The sequence below is a fragment of the Petaurus breviceps genome, unplaced genomic scaffold, assembly GCF_028583685.1.
Source record: "Petaurus breviceps papuanus isolate PSGF00001 unplaced genomic scaffold, PetGlider_PUasm1.0 339, whole genome shotgun sequence".
Taxonomy (NCBI): domain Eukaryota; kingdom Metazoa; phylum Chordata; class Mammalia; order Diprotodontia; family Petauridae; genus Petaurus; species Petaurus breviceps.
In genome coordinates this window covers 1,589,552-1,608,972 of record NW_027186112.1, presented here as the reverse complement: position 1 = coordinate 1,608,972, position 19,421 = coordinate 1,589,552, and the positions used below count along the sequence as shown (strand labels likewise).

The 19,421-nt window shown below is 42.6% G+C and overlaps 1 protein-coding gene across 5 annotated transcripts in view; it reads right to left on the bottom strand.

The window, feature by feature from the left end:
• Positions 1-19,421, bottom strand: part of LOC138167959 (tRNA (uracil-5-)-methyltransferase homolog B-like) — a 42,535-nt gene that overhangs the window by 6,609 nt on the left and 16,505 nt on the right. For 2 of the 5 annotated variants that reach the window (XM_069096936.1, XM_069096933.1), the window contains exons 2-7: positions 14,834-15,100; positions 13,323-13,377; positions 7,658-7,792; positions 7,299-7,398; positions 4,873-4,943; positions 1,452-1,598 (exon numbers count right to left, since the gene is read on the bottom strand). In XM_069096936.1, the coding sequence (XP_068953037.1) occupies positions 1,452-1,598; positions 4,873-4,943; positions 7,299-7,398; positions 7,658-7,792; positions 13,323-13,377; positions 14,834-15,100 (775 nt within the window). Of the gene's footprint in view, positions 1-1,451; positions 1,599-4,872; positions 4,944-7,298; positions 7,399-7,657; positions 7,793-13,322; positions 13,378-14,833; positions 15,102-16,180; positions 16,325-16,346; positions 16,518-19,421 lie in introns of those variants that run through there. The other 3 variants (XM_069096934.1, XM_069096935.1, XM_069096937.1) reach the window with 3 other exon arrangements.

The following is a 19,421-nucleotide window of genomic DNA, read 5'->3' as shown; positions in this document are numbered from 1 at the left end:
AAGCTAGGGGCCCTTCCCAAAATTACTTCTGTAGAAAGAAGTCATTGCCAAGCCCTCCAGGATGAATCCTGGAGTAACGCTTGGCCAAGCCGGTTGTAATAAACCTAAAAACAGGTGTTTGCCCACGTTCCCTTAGAGAACTTAAAAGAGCAAGCATTCTGTGGGAAGCAGGTGGCAGAGTTGGCTTTCCATCTCATCATGAAGTGGAAATTACCCATCAACATCCTTTATTCTGCTCCATTTCCAACACCAGCTACCAAAGCAAAACCTGCCAAGAGACTCCACGCAAAACACCCTCCTTTCCCTCCTGAGGCCAGCTCGTTCTTTATTCCCTAATTCATCTGTCCACACCAGTTACATTTTGCCTCCAGTTTCTGAAGACTGAAATTATGCTTACTAGGTACAAAGTCATTTTAATAAGATTCTGTTATAAGAGAATGAGTTGGGGGTTCCAGCTCAGGAGTTCATTTTCCCACTAAAATCCTACTTAAATGCAGCTAGGTAATAATAATAAAGGGTAACAATAATGATGATGATAATTATAGCTAGCACTTATATAGAGCCTATTATGTGCAAGACACCGTGCTAAGCTCTTTACAAATAAACATCTCATATGATCCTGACAACAACCCTGTGAGATAGGTATTGTCATTATCCCAGTTTTACAGTTGAGGAAATTGAGGAGGACAGAGGTTAAGTGACTTGCCCAGATATACTAGGTGGTTAGGAGGATTACCGCACCAGACCTGGAGTCAGGAAGACCTGAATTCAAACCAGCTTCAGACACTTATAATCTGCATGACTCTGGGCAAGTCACTTAACCTCTGTCTGCCTTAGAATCAAAAAACAAACAGGGAGGTTAGGATCACTAGGTCCTAAAAGGAGGTACAAAGTTAGGAAACTGATGAAGGAATAGTTAGTAGGTCACATTGACTAGGATTTAATTGGAATATTCTAGGAACAAGTACTGTAAGTTGAGAAGGTTTCCATAGTTTTTCCAAGAGAGTGTACTTTCCCATGGGATGCTATTTCCCTGATAATTTCCTCAAGTTAGCAATACCTAGTCTATCCTTATGCTTTTGCAGTAATGTCAAGCTCTCTAGAAACACAGCAAAATAACAATAACCCTGATTCCTTACTTTCTATCCCTCAGTTCACCCAATAAGCTGAGAGGATCCCCTGGGACTGCATTTGGACACCAGTAAGCCTTTGACACACATGGGTAAAATGGTTCTCATGACATCACCAAGAAGGTCATGGGGAGATGGTCAATAACCCAGTTCAAAAACATCAGCATGGTCAAATGGCATTTTTTAGGCATGCCACAAGGCTCCTCTCACCCTCTAACTCAGCATCAGGTTTCTGCCACTTTCACCAGCCAATGTTGGCCCTACTGTTCCCATAGAAAGAGTTGTCCCATGCTACCCAAGGCCAAGCACCAAGAGTCTCACCTGACTTAATATCTGGGGATTGAAGATGATAATGGCCATCGTTTGCCCCAAGAAGGTGGTACGCACTGTGAGCTCATGCCAGGGTCCCCCTTTGCGAGAATCAATGCAGGCACCCAGAGTGGACTGCTGCAGAAATGCCTCAAAGCACTGAGAAAAAAGAAAACACCGAGGATTGACAAGATATATAACTGGGACTTGGGAGGGCATCTAGTCCAACACCCTTTTTTTTTTTAGAAATAGAAAAACTGAGTACTAGAGAGGGGATAGGATTTACCTAAAGTCACACAGGTAGTAGAGAACAGAGTTGGGACAGGAAGCCATATGCCAAAGTTTTTCCTTTCACAGAAGTAGCAGTTATCTTATTTATACAACTAGGTCTCCATTGATGCCAATAACGAATCCCCTCTGCATATTTTCATTGGGCTGGAACCAATAATGATATTTTAAATAATTTCATAATGATATAATTACAAATGGTGCAAATTTGAAAACATGCAACCACTTCAGGGGATTCAATATTCTCACTAATCAAGATCCAGCTGTAGTAGCATTTAATATCACAAGTCAAGGTGGAGTCAGGCATTGGAGTCAGAAATGTTGACTCAAGTCATACCTCTGACAGACACTAGTTGTATGACCATAAGCAAGACATTTAACCTCTCGGTGTCCTCAGACAGCTCTTAGAGACTCTGAGATAAGTCACTGATCTGCATTGATGTCATTGCAACATCCTAGGAGTTGCCTGAATGGATGAATTTCTAACCTCTTCAAATCTTCCCCGACAAGAAATTAAAAACCTTCCATCTTGGCCCATTCATCTTCTTCAGGCAACCATTCCTGATAAGATAACCCAAGACTGTATTGCTAATTCTGTTATTTACAGCCAACAGAAGTGATCCCACGTTTTCCCTATTAACTCCTATAACTGGGCATCTGCCACTGCTGCTGTGCAGCTGTTTTTGCTGTTGTTGTCTTGTTATAGAGCCAACGCAATATTTGCAGCACCCACAATCACGATAAAGATCGTGACTATAAATATTCCCACATGGTGCTTGATCGCAAAATATAACAAACTCTCCATATAGAGGTCAGAAGCAAAGCATTTATTTAGACACCAGAAAACCAAATCCCAAAACCAGTAAGCCGATTCCATCAGAGTAGTAAAGAAGTTAAAAAGCCATAACTACACAGAGAGCCCAAGCATCCTTCAGTCTTCCCACAAACCAATTAAAGATCAATATTTACTCATGAGCCTATCTGACTCCTTGCCTGAGCATCCTCTCCCCTGGCCAACTAGTCTAGCTCTGAATCCCAGCTTCCTGTGGCCTCTGCTGTACCCTTCAGCAAATTCCCTCCATCACAGGCTCCATGTGATTACATTCAGCCTATTAGGGGGCAAAGTTTACTTTCAAGCCGGGGAGGTCTTCCCTGCCCCTTAATAGACCTAGGGGGGAGTTTGAAGACCTCCCCTGCTTTGAAAGTAAACTCTGCCCCCTAATAGGCTAAATGTAGTCACATGGAGCCTGTGATGGAGGGAATTTGCTGAAGGGTGCAGCAGAGCCCACAGGAAGCTAGTCAGAGCTAGCCAGATGGTGGGGGACAGAGGACCTCAGGCAAGGAGATAGAGAGTATTGTGAGTAAATATTGATCTTGTATTGGTTTGTGGGAAGTCTAAAGGATGATATGGCTCTCAGTGTTATTATGGCTTCTGAATATCTTTGGTACTATGATGGAATTGGCTTACTGGTTTTGGGATTGAGTTTTCTTATGTCTAAATAAATGTTTTAGGGGAAGCTAGGTAGCACAGTGAATAGAGCACCGGCCCTGGAGTCAGGAGGATCTGAGTTCAAATGTGGCCTCAGGCACTCAACACAAAAATTAGCAGTGTGACCTTGGGCAAATCACTTAGCCCCAATTGCCCTCCAAAAAGCCAAAAAAAAAAAAAGGGTAAATAAATGCTTTAGTTCTATCCTCCATCTGGAGAATCTGGTATATTTTGCGATCCAATGTCATGCAATACTTATAGTCACTGTCTTTATCATGATGGTGGGTGCTGTAAATATTGCATTGGCACTACACCATTACACTTCTCCAACTCTCTGTGACCCTATTTGGGGTTTTCTTGGAAAGGATATTGGAGTGGTTTGCCATTTCCTTCTCCACCTCACTTTATAGATGAGGAACTCAGGGTAAAGTGACTTGCCCAGGATCATACAGCTGCTGTCTGAGCCCAGCTCATGAAGATGAGGCTTCTTGGCTGCAGGCCCAGTACTCTCTCCACTGATCCACCTAGCTGCCCTATCTGCTAACCTATTAGGTAATCTAATTCCTTCTTTCTTTGTGGTGCATACAAATAGGCTAGCACTTCAACTATCTCATAAGGCCTTATAAATGTCTGTTAAACTTGACATCCAAAGTTCTAACTTGTATGGAAAACCAGTAATGGTGACTAAAATTACAGGGTTGGAGACCCATTCTTTGCCTTTACCTTTTTTCTAAACTCTACATTCTGTGTCCTATTTCTTAAATAGCGGGTGGAGTTGGACTACAGTGTGAAATGAAAAGTACATTATCAAACATGGCCAATGTGCTGATTTGTTTTGTTTATAATTTGTTACAACAGAGCATTCCATAGGCCATAGGAGATGGGGAGGGAGGGGCAGGAGGATGCATGGGAAAATGCAAGAAGTTAGAAAACAATGTAAAAAAAAAACCAGACTATCAATAAAATATTGGTGAATAAATGAATAAAATCCATGTAGACCACCCACATGGTATGGTGGAAAGGACACTGACTTTGAAGTCAGAAGTCCTGGGTTGGAATCCTAGCTCTAGCTGGGTAACACAGAAACATCACTGAACCAATGGGCCTCAGTTTCCCCACCTATAAATGGGACAAATAATATTTGCATCATCTACTTCACAGGCTTACTTTGAGTAAAGTGCTTTGCAAATCTTAACATGCTATATAAATATGAGTTATTAATTTACTTCTCAGGTTTCTGAGACATTTAAGAAAAGCAGGAGATCTCTGGGAAATGGGCTGAAGCCCCCACGGGGTGATAAGGAGAACTATGCTGAAATGATACATAAGAGGGACTAAATAGGGGCACATCCCCTGCACTATAGGACTCCTCTCAATTCTAACCCTCCAAATGCCTCCGACAAGAGATGTGACACAAATACATCTCTCCCCTGCAGTTCTCTCCCTACTCTATTCCCATTCCCTTCCAAATGTCCCTGATACATATACAAAGAGAGCCCCGTTCCTATTGGGCCACCCCTTCTAGCTCAGGGCCGGTGAGCTGAATGGCGCACCAACGGAACAAGCCATGGGTCACTGGAGGCGAACACCCTTGTCTTCTCAGCCGCTACAGAGTCGTGCTCAGCGCCATCCCCAGGGAGTCCTTACCCCTCTTACCTGTGCCACTTGGTTGTGCTTTCCAGGTATATCTTTCAGGTGGCTAGGTTGTACGCAGAAAATATTCGACCCTAAGGTAAGGCAAAGATTTAGTTCCAAAGTTTTCTGGAAATGACACCCCACAACCCCAATTCCTTCTTTCAACAGACACAGAAATGCATAATTCAGGGAAGTCCTACATGACAGAGGAAACCCCATGACATTGAATCCTGAGCCATTAAATTGGCTTTTCTTAAAAAAAATCATCTACTAATGCTGTCCTCTGACCTACACAGACCACATCTGTACAACTGTGTTCAGTTACAGGGCCAGATTTTAAGATAAGCTGGAGTGCATCCAGGAGGGTAACCAGGACAATGAAGGGCTGAGAGTTGGTGCCACAGGAAGGCTAGTTAAAGGACATAAGGTTGCATAGCATGGAGAAGAGAAGGCTCAGGGTTGGATGTGACAGATGTTTTCAAGCAGTTGAAGGGCGTCCAACATGGAAGAGGGTAAACTTGTTCCTCTGAGTCCCAGAAGGCAGAACTAGGGGTAGTACATGGAAGTTTCAAAGAGTCACGTTTTGGCTTGATCTAAGGAAAAACTTCCTAGTAGTTAAAGTTGTCTCAAAGTGGACCAGGCTGCCTGAGGTAGTAGCAGATACCCCTCCCTGGAGGTCTTCAAACCACAGTTAGATGAGGACTGAGAAGCGCCCATGGTACAAAGGACTCTTGTTTACATATGGGCTGCCCTGGATGGCCCCCGAGGGCCCTCCCAGCTCTTGCTGTCAGTGATTCAGTGAGAGCTGGCCTTTTTGCCCTTGTAAACATTTCATTGATGCTCTTTATAGACTGATATCTCAACGTCACTTTCCAATGACTGTCCTCCCATCCATACATATACAATAATTCCTCCCTTGTAATAAGTAGTCAAGAGAGACAAATTGACATCTTAGCCACATCTGAAGATATCTGTCCCAGCCTGCACCTCTGTACCTTAAGCCTACCACTTTTATGCAGAGAGGAATAAGGTGGGCATCATTGTGAGTTCCCTGAGGCCACAAGGAATCCCTGCATTGATAACAGCTAGTTTGTATTTGGCACTCTCAAGTTTGCAATATTATCTCGTTTGAGCCTCATAACAGCTTTTGGAGACAGGTACTATAATTATCCCCACTTTAGAGATGAGGAAACAGAGGCAAGAGGTTAAGTGATTAAGTGTCCAGGGTCACACAGCTAGTAAGTCCCCGAGGATAGATTCGAACTCAGGTGCTCCTGACTCCAGGCCTAGCGCTCTATCTTGGAGCCACCTAGCTTTCTAGAGTCCTTCAAAGCTATTTTCTCTGATACCTGTTCAATCTGTCTCAGACTTGCCAAAATAACACAGTATACACTTTTCCCCTGACTTTACAGTAAACCGCAGTTGTTTATTCTACTTCCCAGTTAGTACTGTGGATAAAGGTGAGATAAAACACCAGAACCCCTGACCTGATGGCTTCTAATGTAAGGGCCATAGATACTATACAGATCCACTCACTGTAAATGATAACATTTGGTTCCATGGGAAACCCCATTAGTTTAGGAATGGAAACAGACTAACCATGATGAGATAGTATCTCAGAGAAACAGGACGATTTCTCTTGCTATTACTTATCCTTCCACTATTTACCGGCTGTTCCCTGAACTCAGCACTCCATTTCCTACCTCCATGCTTTGGTACAGGCTGTCCTCCATGCCTGGGATGTACCCCCTCTTCACCACGCTATCTTAGAATCCTTAACTTCCTTCGAGGCTCAGCTCACGTACCAACTCCCACAGAAAGTCTTTGCCATTCCTTTTTAGCAATTAGTGTTCATTCCTTTCTCAAATTATCCTATTTTATATACAAACGTATATGTGTATGTAGGTATATATCTGTATATATACTACAATGATATGATACACATACACACATGTATATATACACATGTGCTGCTTATCTACATGCATGTATCTGTGTACATGTTGTATTCCCCCAGTGGAATGTAAACTCCTTGAAGGCAGGTACTGTATTTCAATTGGTCTCTGTATCCCCAGCACATAGGGCTATGTGGTACTTAATAAATGCTGGTTGGGGTCAGTTGGATTGGGCTGGAACACTTTAGAATACCATTTTTAAAAAGGCAGGGGTATGCTGCTCATTTATAAGAGGGTTTCAAAATGACAAGGGTCATTGCTTTTGGAATGAGGAGGCTGTTCCAGGGATGTAAGACAGAATAGAAAAAAGAAACTCAATTATGATAAGGATTGAGCAAAGTCAAGAAGCCTCCCTGCCCCCACCTCTGTTCTCTCCTGGTCACTCCCCAAAGGCCTGGCACTGTTACGGTGCATGTTCTATCCTCCTGGGATCCTCCCCTTGCCCCAGGGTCCTTGGTTCATTATTTCTCCCCGTCATGGGTTTAGACTCACCTCCCCAAGACTTCAGGTAATACCCCACGGTCTTTGGGTTGCCATCTGGGCCTTGGTTAATAGAGAAAGAAGATTTATTTCTGTAACCATCAATGACAGGCTGGCAGGGGTAGAAAGCAGAAAAAGAAAAACAAGTCAAAGAAAGCCAACATTGAAAGGTATTAAAAGAAAGGAACAGTCTTCCTTCAGATGTAGCCAAATGATGACGTGCACAGCGGCTCAGGAAGGCACACTACACTGTCAGAAAGGGCCTATGGTGGAGAGGTCTCAAACACAACAGAAAACCACACACACAGGTTTCATTGGGCCTCAGGGGAGGCGGTCTCCGTTAGATACAAAACAGGGAGGTAGGAACTTACAGAAGGCAAAAAGGGATGGAGAAGAGAACACAGCCTCTCAGACCTTGCTGCAGTGGGCTGTAAATCACCAGCACCAATCTTGCGGAGGCGAGTTTCTAGAGTCTCCAGATTTTTCTTCAGACTTTCAAATTTCACCTGTGATGGGGAAAAATAAACAAGCTTTTACCTGACCATGCTACTTACTCCTCAGCTCCAAATGCTTTCAATGGATCTCTACTGCCTACCAAATAAAGTTAAAATTCCAATTCAAAGCCTTCCACAACCCTAACTCTATTCAGTCATATTCTTCCCCTACACTTTTAGGCAGCTAGGTGGCACAGTGCACAGAACACTGGACTTGGAGCCTGGCAGCCCTGAGTTCAAATTCAGCCTTAGACACTGAATAGTTGCGTGATCCTGGGCAAAAATGGGTAAAATTAAAGCACCAAAAAATAGCTAGCGTTTGTATAGCACTTAACTATGTGTCAGGCACTTTAGAATTATTATTTCATTTGATCCTCACAACAACCCTATTACTATCCTCATTTTTACAATGAAGAAAACTGAGGCAGACCGAGGTTAAGTGACTCTCTCAGGGTCACAGGCTTGCTGTGAGAATCAAATGAAATAACAAATGTAACAAAAAGTACAGTGGGGTCTTCTCTTCATCTTTCAACACAATGTGGCAAGGTGCAGTCTCCTGTGGAAAATCACTTGCAAAAGGCTACCTGTTCCCTGCTAAAACCTTCATCAAAGATGGCCCTTGATGTGTTTTCAGATGATCATCAAAACAATTATATACAGGCAAGAAAAGAAAGATATAGGCCAATTTTTGTTGATATTCCTTCAGTCACTTTTTTTTATACTAATAAGACCTGAGGTTTTTTTTTTTTTCATGACTTTGTATATCTTTCCCTCCTTAGGACACCCTATGCATCAATGCTTCAAAGAATTCACAATTTTGCCACCTCTATCACTGATTTTTTTTCTCTGTATACTTGGTCTAATTTGACCACTTTTCTCATTTCTTTATTCTTTAGTGTCATTTTTACTTCCTCTATAAGCACATCTGGGACTATGTTGTTTAAAGTCTAAGTATAGAGGATCTGTCCTTGATGGTTAAAAAAAAAACCGCCTAGCACATGGTTTGTACTTAAGAAACATTACTTGATTGCTTGCATAAACTCTTTGCAAATCTTTTCCTTTCTTCTGTCTGTTGCTCTCCTTCCCATTTCATGCTTAAATGTCACCAGAATAACTTTGCTTTAAGTGGGTCTCTTGCCAAGTTTTCTTTAAACTGAGCTTACCCTCCATTTTTATCTTGCAATACTGCTCATAATTTTCCATCATTTTCCAGATCTCTATAAGACTTTACACACAATTTTGTATTCTAAACCAGTGTTACTCTCAGTTGCCCTCTCTTTCCACTTGGCAAATGAGTCAAGAGTTTGCTGACTAAGGTGCTTGCTAGACTTTTTTGGTCTTCTTGTTATGGTAACTGATTTACACTGGCTAAACACTCATATGAAATTGTTATAATCAGGGTCACTGTCCTTTCTTTCATTTATTTTTTATCATCAATAACTTGTTTGAATAGGGCAAAGTTGAGTTGCTTCAACTGCATGTCATGTCTTTTTTCTCATTTTTATTCTTTTTTTTCTAGCTTTGTCCTGTCTTGATACCTCATCATGGGATGGCAGTAACTCTAGGTGCTTGAAGTCTATGTCACTAGATCATAAGCTTTGAGTATAGACCTAGCAATAGATCAAGGCAAGTATTCCAAGGACTAGCCTAGGTTAGTACACAGAAACTTATCATTAGCAGTTTGACCTCTTAGCAATGAATTCTTTAGCCATGACATTCAACAAAAAAAAGGCAAAATACAAAAAACCCTCAATCCTATTTAGCCCTATTCTCCTTCTGAAATCATAATACTACTTTAGAAAGATCCAAATTATAAAAAAAAAAAATTAAGAAAAATCATTGATGGGGCTATGGGAAAAACAGATACTCTAATATAAGCATTTTAGAGGGTAATCTGGCAATATAAAACAGAAATATTAAATGAAAAAAAGGAAAAACCTATCTATATAAAAATATTCACTGCTTCTTAATTTGTTATATGAAAAAAAAAAAACATGGGAGTAGAAACAGGACCTCCACTTGGCTCTAGCTTCCACCTTCCCCAATTCATGTAAAAGGGGACTCCGAACAAACTTTGGGGCTTCAGAACCCACAAAATGACACAGAGAAGCTAACCTCTCTCTGAGAACAGCCCGACAGGCCAGCAGGAATCAGCCAGCCCAGCCCCACTCCGAGGTTTTAGCCCAGGGTGAGCCTGACCAACCACCAGTTGGAGGGACTCCATATCACCAGCAGCTGTGGCTGTTTCCAGAATAATCAACACATAGATGCTAAGGACAAAGTGAGAGGTCAGTGCAGTGTGGACTCTGGGACCGGTAGTTGGGAGTGCGTCTACTTTGATGCCAGTAGAATGTAAGCTCAGGTGGGTTCCATCATGCTTAAAAGACTTCAAAGAGGGGTGGCCAGGTAGCACAGCGAGTAAGAGCATCGGCTCCAGTGTTGAGAAGACCTGGAGATCGATTCCAGGCTCAGACACTTAGCACCCACCCAGAAACACCTGGCCGTGTAACCTGGAGCAAGTTACTTAACCCCGATGGCTTAAAAAACAAAAAAAAAAGACTTCAAAGGCTGGCTCCAGGTGCTGAATTTAGGACAACGAAGGAATACATGTTATGTCTCCTCTGGAGGCCCCGTCCCCTTCTGCAGTGAGGATGCCAAAGAAGCATCAAAGGGGGACAAAGAGTACTAAGAATTACAGTCTCTAGGCACCTATCAACATTAGAGTACTTGTTGGTACTCTGCCAAGTGCAGAGTTCTTGTCTAGGCCCAACAAGTCAATATACGCCAGAGGAACGGAATCATATCAACCATGACATTGTGATCTCCTTGAGAACAGGGAATACATTTTGCCTTTCATTGTATCCCTAAGGCTTACTGGAGTACCTAGCACACGGTAGGTGTTTAATAGATGCTTGCTGACACCGACATGCCAAAAAAGCAAAGCCACAAGAGCATACACAACTATAACACTGTAAATGAAAAAAATCACTGAAAAAGGAAGGAAGGCAAACTCTAACTTAAAAACCAAAAAACTCCTCTGAGAACAAATAATAAAATACACCTCTGCCCTCAGGATAGAGTGGCAAGGGTTTACAAAGAGAGAATATCGTGTTTAAAATTATGTAAGATGGGGCGGCCAGGTAGCACAGCGAGTAAGAGCACCGGCTCCAGTGTCAGGATGACCTGGATCAAATCTGGGCTTAGATACTCAGCACCACACTCAGAAATTACTGGCCATGTAACCTTGGGCAAGTTACTTAACCCCGATTGCTTTAAAAAAATAAATAAATAAAATTATGTAAGATAGTAGCATTAAACTCAAAGAGATATGAAGCCACAAAAGCCAGGGCAACAAACTGACTCAGAAAACTGCATTATTAACATTATCTCTGTCATGGTATATCTTTATTTATTTTGTTAAATACTCCCCAATTACATTTTTTTTTAAAAAAGCAATTGGGGTTAAGTAACTTGCTCAAGGTTACACAGCCAGTTATTTTGTATGGGTGCTGAGTATCTGAGGCTGGAACCGATTCCGGATCTCTCAATGCCGTGGATGGCGCTCTTACTCACTGAGCCACCTGGCCACCCCCTCCCCACAATTACATTTTAATCTGGTTGCAATGGGGCTTAACACTTCTGATGTAAAACACAGTAATTGGTCTCAGCCCAATGGAAATTTGTTGTTGTTGTTGAGTTGTTTCTGTCCAATTCTTTGTGATCCCATTTTGGGGTTTTCATGGCAAAGATACTGGAATGTTTTGCCATTTCCTTATCCAGCTCATTTTACAGATGAGAAAACTGAGGCAAACAGGGTTAAGTGACTTTCCCAGGGTCACACAGCTAGTAAGTGTCTGAGGTCAGATTTGAACTCGGGAAGATGAGTCTTCCTGACTCCAGGCCTGATGCTCTATCCACTGCACAACCTAGCTGTAATACAAATTTTTAAAATGTGATGTTTTGGGGAGGGGAGGGGTGAAAGGGAAGAGAATTCATTATCTGCACTAACTAGGACCTAAATGTAGATTACTATATACAGTACTGGATGTTTCTGCTTATTCTTTTATCATGAAAAGTTTCATTTGGAAAGGAAGGAAACTGGGCCAAGGGAAGGTTAGATGACTTGCTCAGGGTCACACGTGTAATATGTATATGAAGCCTCATTTGAGCATGGGACTTTCTGAGTCTAAGACCAGGGCTCTGGGCACTATGGTGCTACTAAGCTGCCTCTAGGAGGATCACCATAATGTAAATACAAAAGGCACCAATAAAAGGCATTCTTTTTTAAGTTGACATATGACTTCATATGTATAATTGATATCAATTACTTGCCTTCTCAATGGGTTGGGGAGGGGCAAAAGGGAGGGAGAGAATTTAGAATTCAAAATTTTTTTAGAACAAATGTTAAAAATTAAAATATGGAAAAAATAAAATATGGGAAAAAATACTTACATATTCACTGTAAACAACAGTAGAAGCTATAAGAAGTTACAGTTAAATGGAAAAAGTTAGCTCACGTGTTCTTCATGATCACCAAAAACGTTTCATTGGGACCCTTGGCCAACTTACTTTATAATGCTCATGACTGGGAAGGGATTGGAAGGGAAGAAGCATTTATTAAGCACCTACTACATTCCAGGCACTGTGCTAAGTGCTCTACAAAGATCTCATTTGATCACTATAAATGAAAGTATTTTAAAAGACCACCATGAAGATAAATCATGAGAGGCAGCTGGGCATAGAAGATAAAAGGCCAACCTTGGCATCAGGAAGCCCTGGGTTCAAGTCCTTCCTCTGATACTTACTAGCTGGGTGGCCATGGGCACATCCCTGGAACTAAGTAAGACATGAGTTGTCAATCTTAGTTTTGACACCGAGAGTTCCCTAAATCACAGGTCTGCCTTCCTTACCTCCCTGATGCAAGTAACTGTAACTTGGATGCCCACATCTATGGGAGAGCATAAGGAGCCAGACAAACTCTGGAGAACTCATGTAAATCAGCAGATTTCTGAGGCTTGAGGCAAGGGACCTAGCAGGCAAGTTCTAGGCACTGGAAAATTTCTTCTAATTGCTGGTTCCTCCTAGAACCTCTACTTTAAGGAACATACACAGGTCCCTCATGTATTATTCCTCTCCTCACTTTCTCTACCTTGTCCCCTCAAGTTTATCTTCTCTCCCCTGACCTCCTTAGCTTCCTTTTAAGTTTTCTTCCCTCATTAGAATGTAAGCTCCTTAAGGGCAGGACTATCTTTCTTGCCTGGAACACAGTAAGTGCTTAATAAATGTTTGTTGACTTGACCTGATAGGTGGTAACTGAACATAATCAAAGAGAAAGGAAAAGATTGAAAGGAGCCAAGTACAACAGCCCTAGAGACCAAAGGTTGCTCTTAATAGCCAGCAAGTGCGTTATTCATGGTTAAGGGTCTCCTTACCCTTCTCTGAGCCAGGGAACAGCTCTCCTTTTTAAAGCCTCTTAGGCTGCTTCTCCACCACCCAGAAAATTCTAGGACATTCCCTCTCAAGGCAACAACAAGGCTCCTACCTTCAGTTGTTCCTCATAGTTCAGTCTCCATAAGGGTAACATCTGATCTGCTAACCTGAGAGAAAAAAATCTAGGCTTGAGCTCATTCATCCAATCATCCAACAAAGATTTCGAAAATGCCTCCCACAGGCAAGACAGTCTCCAGGTTCTGAACCAAAGTTCCCACTACCTTGTCCTCTACCACTGACTTCTCTCATGCTCCCAAGAAGATGGGAACTGTGGAGTCCTGACTGGGGGAGAAGACCTTTCTCAAATTGCAGACTTAAGCACAGAAGAACAGATGGACAAACAATGTCAGAAGGAAAAAAAGAGGTTCAACACAGATAAATTTAGATGTGACAAAATCATGCCTTCCATGATTTGCCATAGAGTTCCCTTAAAGAATAAACCCCAAATGAGAAGTGACAGCAACAGTTGCCACCATACACACACACCCCCCACACCTAATATTAATGGATACATATATCCATTGCACATTGTATATGTGTGTATACATGCATGTATATTGTGCTTTTTCTTTAGAATTATATACTTATATGCACATTAGAATATATGATGTACTATAATATATAATATACTATATACCATTTATCCTATAATATAGTTCTATATATTACAATACATATGTACAATATGTTATTTTATATATGTGTATATGCAATATTTATGCGTGTATAGAGCATACAAGTGTTACATGTTTATATACATACAGCATACACTGTTACATGTTTGTATACATACACACATACACACAAATAATTGTCAGAATAAATCCCTTGATGCAAAGATAGGAAATGAGAAAAAGGATAGAATGTGTCTTAATAAATGTTTTCTTAATAACTGACATTTACAAAGCACTTGAAAGTCTGCAAAGCACTTTATTTATAAAATCTCATTTAAGCTTCACAACAACCCTATAGGGTAAGGTATTACAGATATTGTTCCCTTTTACAGATGAGGAAATCAAGGTCCATTGAGGTTAAGTTCCTTGCCTATAGTCACACAGACAATAAGTGGCAGCGGCAGATTTGTAATACAAATCCAAGGCCAGCACTCTGTCCAATACACTGAGGGAAAAAAAGCAATCCATCTAATACACTGAAAACATAATTTGATTTACATGTAAATTTTCACCAACACACAGTCACTTTAAGTGGGGAATACCATAACTACTACAGGGACCAGAGCACACTATTCACTGCTAACCTATCTAGTCTCTCAATGGATTTCAACATGTTTGTCTTAGCCCCTTCTAGCAGAAAGATCCCTTGATTCAACATCTAACCCTTGCCAAGAACCTCCTTATACCCAAGAAGGTATTCCATGGGCCCAAAGCACTCATGCAAGGATTCTTCTGACTTGCTTAAGTAAGCAGTCTGAGGATATTGCTTCAGATGTCTCCACAGACCCATGCAATGCCGCATTACTTTTCAGTGATACAGAAACATAGCAGGGTCACAGATTCAGGCCCCTTTAAAGGGAAGGGAGGATAAAGACTGATTCAGTCTTACCTTTCCCGCCAAAAAACAAGATTTTGGCTTGATTCCTCCTTCCGGTTTATTCTCTCTCTTTGACTCTCCTCAGTTACCACATCTGTGACATTTCCCTCACATGCTGTGCCCAGAAATGCCCAGGGCCAACCTTTCAGCTGACTGGCACCCCAAAGACGCGGTCTCACTTTGGAGAAGGGAGCCATTCTGAAAAGGAAGGATCGATTGGCCATGGTGTTCCCTCCACGGGCCTCTGGCTGGTCAGGAACACATCTACCCAATGAAGCTCTGAAACAGAAACAATTTCTCTCTTAATATTTCCAATGAAAAAAGCACAAAAGACTTCACTTATACGAAAACAAAAGAAGTGAAATTAAATTACTAACCCCCAGAAGTAGATCAATTAGACAAGGGAGAATCGGAAATAATGGAACTGAATAATCTGATATTCAATAAATACAAAGATGTCAATTACTTTGGAAAGAGCTCTCTATCTGATAAGTACTGCTGAGAAAACTAGAAAGCAGTCTGATAGAAATTAGGCTTAGACCAACTCTTATACCATATACCACAATAAATTCAAAATGGATATGAGATCTGATTCAATATTATACCATAAGAAAATTAGAAGGAATTACCAGACCCCAAATCCAGTTCATAGTAGCTTTCTCTGGACATATTTCCATAGGTAGATCCACCCCAAATTTTCACAATGGTCCATAAGCAAACATATATTTTATTATTATGAGAGACAGCATGGCATCGTGGAAAGCATACTAGACCTAGGTTGGAATCCCACCTTAGCCACTTGTACTAGTTGTGTGACTACTGGCAACTCAGGTAATAACAACAATATTAATTCTGACAATAATAGCTAACACTTATATAGTGTTTTAAGGTCTACAAAGTGCTTTTTATGTCTCATTTGAGCACCACAATAAGCCTGTGGAGTAGCTGCAGGACAGCGGGACCACTAGGTGAAGCAGTGGGTAGCCCGGTAGAGACTGGACTTGGAATCACTAAAACTCATCTTCATGGGTTCAAATCCAGCCTCTGACACTTACTAGCTGTGTGACACTAGGTAAGTCCATTTGCCTCAGTTTTCTCATCTGAAAATAAACTGGAGAGGGAAATGGCAAACCACTTCAGGATCTCTGCCACGAAAATGCCCAAGTGGGGTCCACAAGAGTGGGATACTAATAAAAACGACTGAACAACGCCAGGTGGTGTCTCACCCACGGCACCTAGGTAGGGGCCTGCGGCCAGGCGGTCCGTCCCTCCTTCCCCACATGGCTCACTAGCCTTGAATTGCTCCCCAACCCCCCAAGCCTGTAAGAGGAGGTGCGGGGAGGGGGCGAAAAAGCCCACCTAGCAGGGAGCCAGGGATGCGGTCCAGGGGACGGACAACCGGGAGCCAAGGCAGCGGAGAGGAGGCTGACGCAGTTACTCCCCGCCCCGGGCTCAGGCTGCCCTGTAGGGGCTCCCACCCGCGCAGGAACCACGTCCTAGGCCCGCCTCCCCCTAGTCCCCGTACCCTGGGCCGGCCCCGCGGCGCCTCCCTCCGCGTGCTTAGCTCTCCTTCCCTGCGCAGCGCCGCATTTGGAGCAGCCCTAGCCGGGCTTCAGAAACGCCGGGGGGGAAAAGTCACTTCCGGCAGCTGCAGGACCGGGCGGGACGGGGCGGGGACAGTCGCAGCCTGGGCAGCCTTCCCCTGGACCTGCGGGGCCTCGAGCGCTCCCAGCGGCAGCTCGCGCCCTAGCCCGGGTCCGCAAGAGCACCGCGCCTCTCGCCTGGGCTTTCTGCATCCCTCCCCAGGCTTGGAGCATCCTTCCCCCAGGGCGCCAGGCTCTCCCTAGCTGGTCCAGGACATCCTTTGGGGTCCAGGGACTTCGGGGTGGAAGGAACCTAAGAGATGGCCGAGTCCAAAGAGGTGGAAACTGAGCCCCGGAATGGGAAATATTACTATTATTATTGCTAATGTTGTTATTTGCTCAGAAGGAAAATAAAACAAGAAAAGAAAGGGGAAAAAATCTTAAAGACATCAGGTGTTCCCCTCTTTCTCCACAAGACGGGCTCATCCCCTGTCCATTTCCTTAAAAGTGATGGTCATCCCACCCATCTCCCTCCACTCCCCCAAACTATACCTTCCCAGGGGCGTGGCTGCCGCCCTCTCCCCTCTCTAGGTGTAGGTATTTTAATTCCTAGGTTCAAAATTAACTTGCTACTTTATAAAAATACCTGTGTGCCAGGCATTTTATAAATACGTCCTCATATGATCCTCACAATAATCTCAGAGTTTGGCTGTTAATCTCCCCATTGTACAGTCGAGGATACTGAGGCAGACCGAGGTTAAGTGACTTGCCCAGGATCCCATAGTTTATAAGTGTCTGAAGCTGTATTTGAACTCAGCCTTTCCTGACTCTAGACCCAGATCTCTATCCACTGTGCTACCTAGCTGCTTCAGAAAAGAGAGTTCCCATGGCACAAGTGGTGTGAGTTAAATGTATAGCCGGCTGGTGCAGCTCCCTACAACCTCCAGAATTCTTTCCATCCCTAGCAAAGAGTGTGTAATACACATTTTCACCATCAAGTGGCCCTCCGCAAGGCCACTGTTTCCATCCCACACTTCGCTAGAGGGCACTCACCTACAACTTTTATAACCTGCCCTAACTGCTGCTAATTTGGAGTTGCCTCCAAATCTGCCTCTGCTCCTCACTTGACTCACCCCACAGACTCTCAGTTAGGCAGTCAAGTATTAATTAAATGCTCCCTCTGTGCCAGGCATTCTGCCAAGCACTGTGATTATAAAGAAAGGCAAAAACAGTCTCCCATGGATGCTACACTACATAAGGATGAAAAGTGATTGAATGGCCCAGGACTTTGTGACTTTAAGGCAGTCATTCAACCTTTATGGTCCTCAGTTCCTCATCATTCTGACAGGTACACATATCTGCCATACAGCAGGTTGGCCCCTGAAGACTAAACACCTTTGCCAGGATCCAGACAAAAGTAAGTAAATATGAACCTGTCCCAAAACCCACTGGAATTGGATGCTCTCCTTATTGCAGAGGTGAAGACCCTCCAGTGCCTGAGGGGTGGGATGGCTTGTCAATAGGCAAGACCTTCAGTTCTCAGACATTCCCTGTTTGGAAATTTTTCAAGTGGGAGTCCCCCATTCTAGACTCTCCAAGTCCCAAGAAAGTCTTCTTGAAGTGTAGAATTGAGGCAGCTTCCAGCTTCAAAAGAGAAGCCAACCCCACTTGAGTGTGCTGAAGGAAAAGACTGGGAAGACTGGCAGTCTCCATCATGTCAGTACTCCAAGCTCGCCACTGCAGAGACTTCTGCAAGTTTCCCCTTCGGTGAGGTAGAGGACATTCTTGGTTGAGCTGAATTATTTCACTCCAACGAGAGAGTTTCTTCACTCTGTATTGTCTGGTATACATTCACCTATGTATACTTTCTATGATTTTCGTCTTGCTATGATTTGGATAAATAAGTTTCTTTTTTATTTGCTATGTGTATTCATTGTAGAACTGGTATTAGGTGGAAAAGGGTTCAAATCTTCGATAGAGAGAATGGAGTTACCCTTCTCCAGAAATGACAAGAAAAATCAAAAGTTAGATGGAGCCCAATCAATATTTTAGGGGGCAGATATATATCTAGCCCAGTACCCCCTCTCTCTGAGGATAGCAGAATGGTGACTTCTGGCCCCAACCTCTTGCTCCCCACTACTGGCAGGAATGAAAGTCTCCCTTGGAGAAGGGTGGAGGGAGGGTGGCTTCCTTTCAAGGCACACACAAAATCAAGCCCTAGCCATAAGTGGGACACATGCAGGGCCCACATAGTCTCACTCTATTGCTAATGTAACAATTGTTAACCTGAAAAGTTTGGTTAAAGGAGACACAGGCTAGGTGATATATAGTTATTTCATTTATTCCCTATTAAATTAGTTGTTCAATGATCATGGAGCTAGAAGGAAACTTGTGATTGCCTGAACAAAATAATCAGCTTAAAAACATTTTAGAACCATCCCAATCAGGATGGCTGTGTCATACAAATTTATGATCTCCATGAATGTTTAATCGTTGTATGAGAAAGAAATTTTCTTAATTGAATAGATGGTAAATACAATAAAATAAGAGAGTTGATAAAGTGTCAATTTTATCTTTACCATTAGAAAAAGATTAAGATAAGAAAAAGTCCCATTATTCGAGTTAGTGCCTCGGGGTTAAAGTTCTCATCCTTAAGGGCCATAAAGGCCCTTGTCTGTCTCTGTCGACATAGGAAGAGGTAATCTCTGAGTTTATTCAGAGAGCAAAGACAAAGCAGGGTCCATTTGAAATTTATGGTTTCAGGATGTCTGTTTTCCTCCCATATGAAATATGTCCCAAGATAAGGGGAAATCCCACTTTCAGCCTTATATGGTCTCTGGAGTTGGTGACACAGAAAAAGGCATTTTTAAAGCAAAGCAAAGAAGTCTGATTAATTCAGACTTCGGATAAATTTGATATTTAACAACTATCACAATGCATAAAAATATTCCTTCTGTTTCTTCTATGATAGTGTCAAAATATTGAAAAAGAGGGTACAGAATACTATGAAACACATG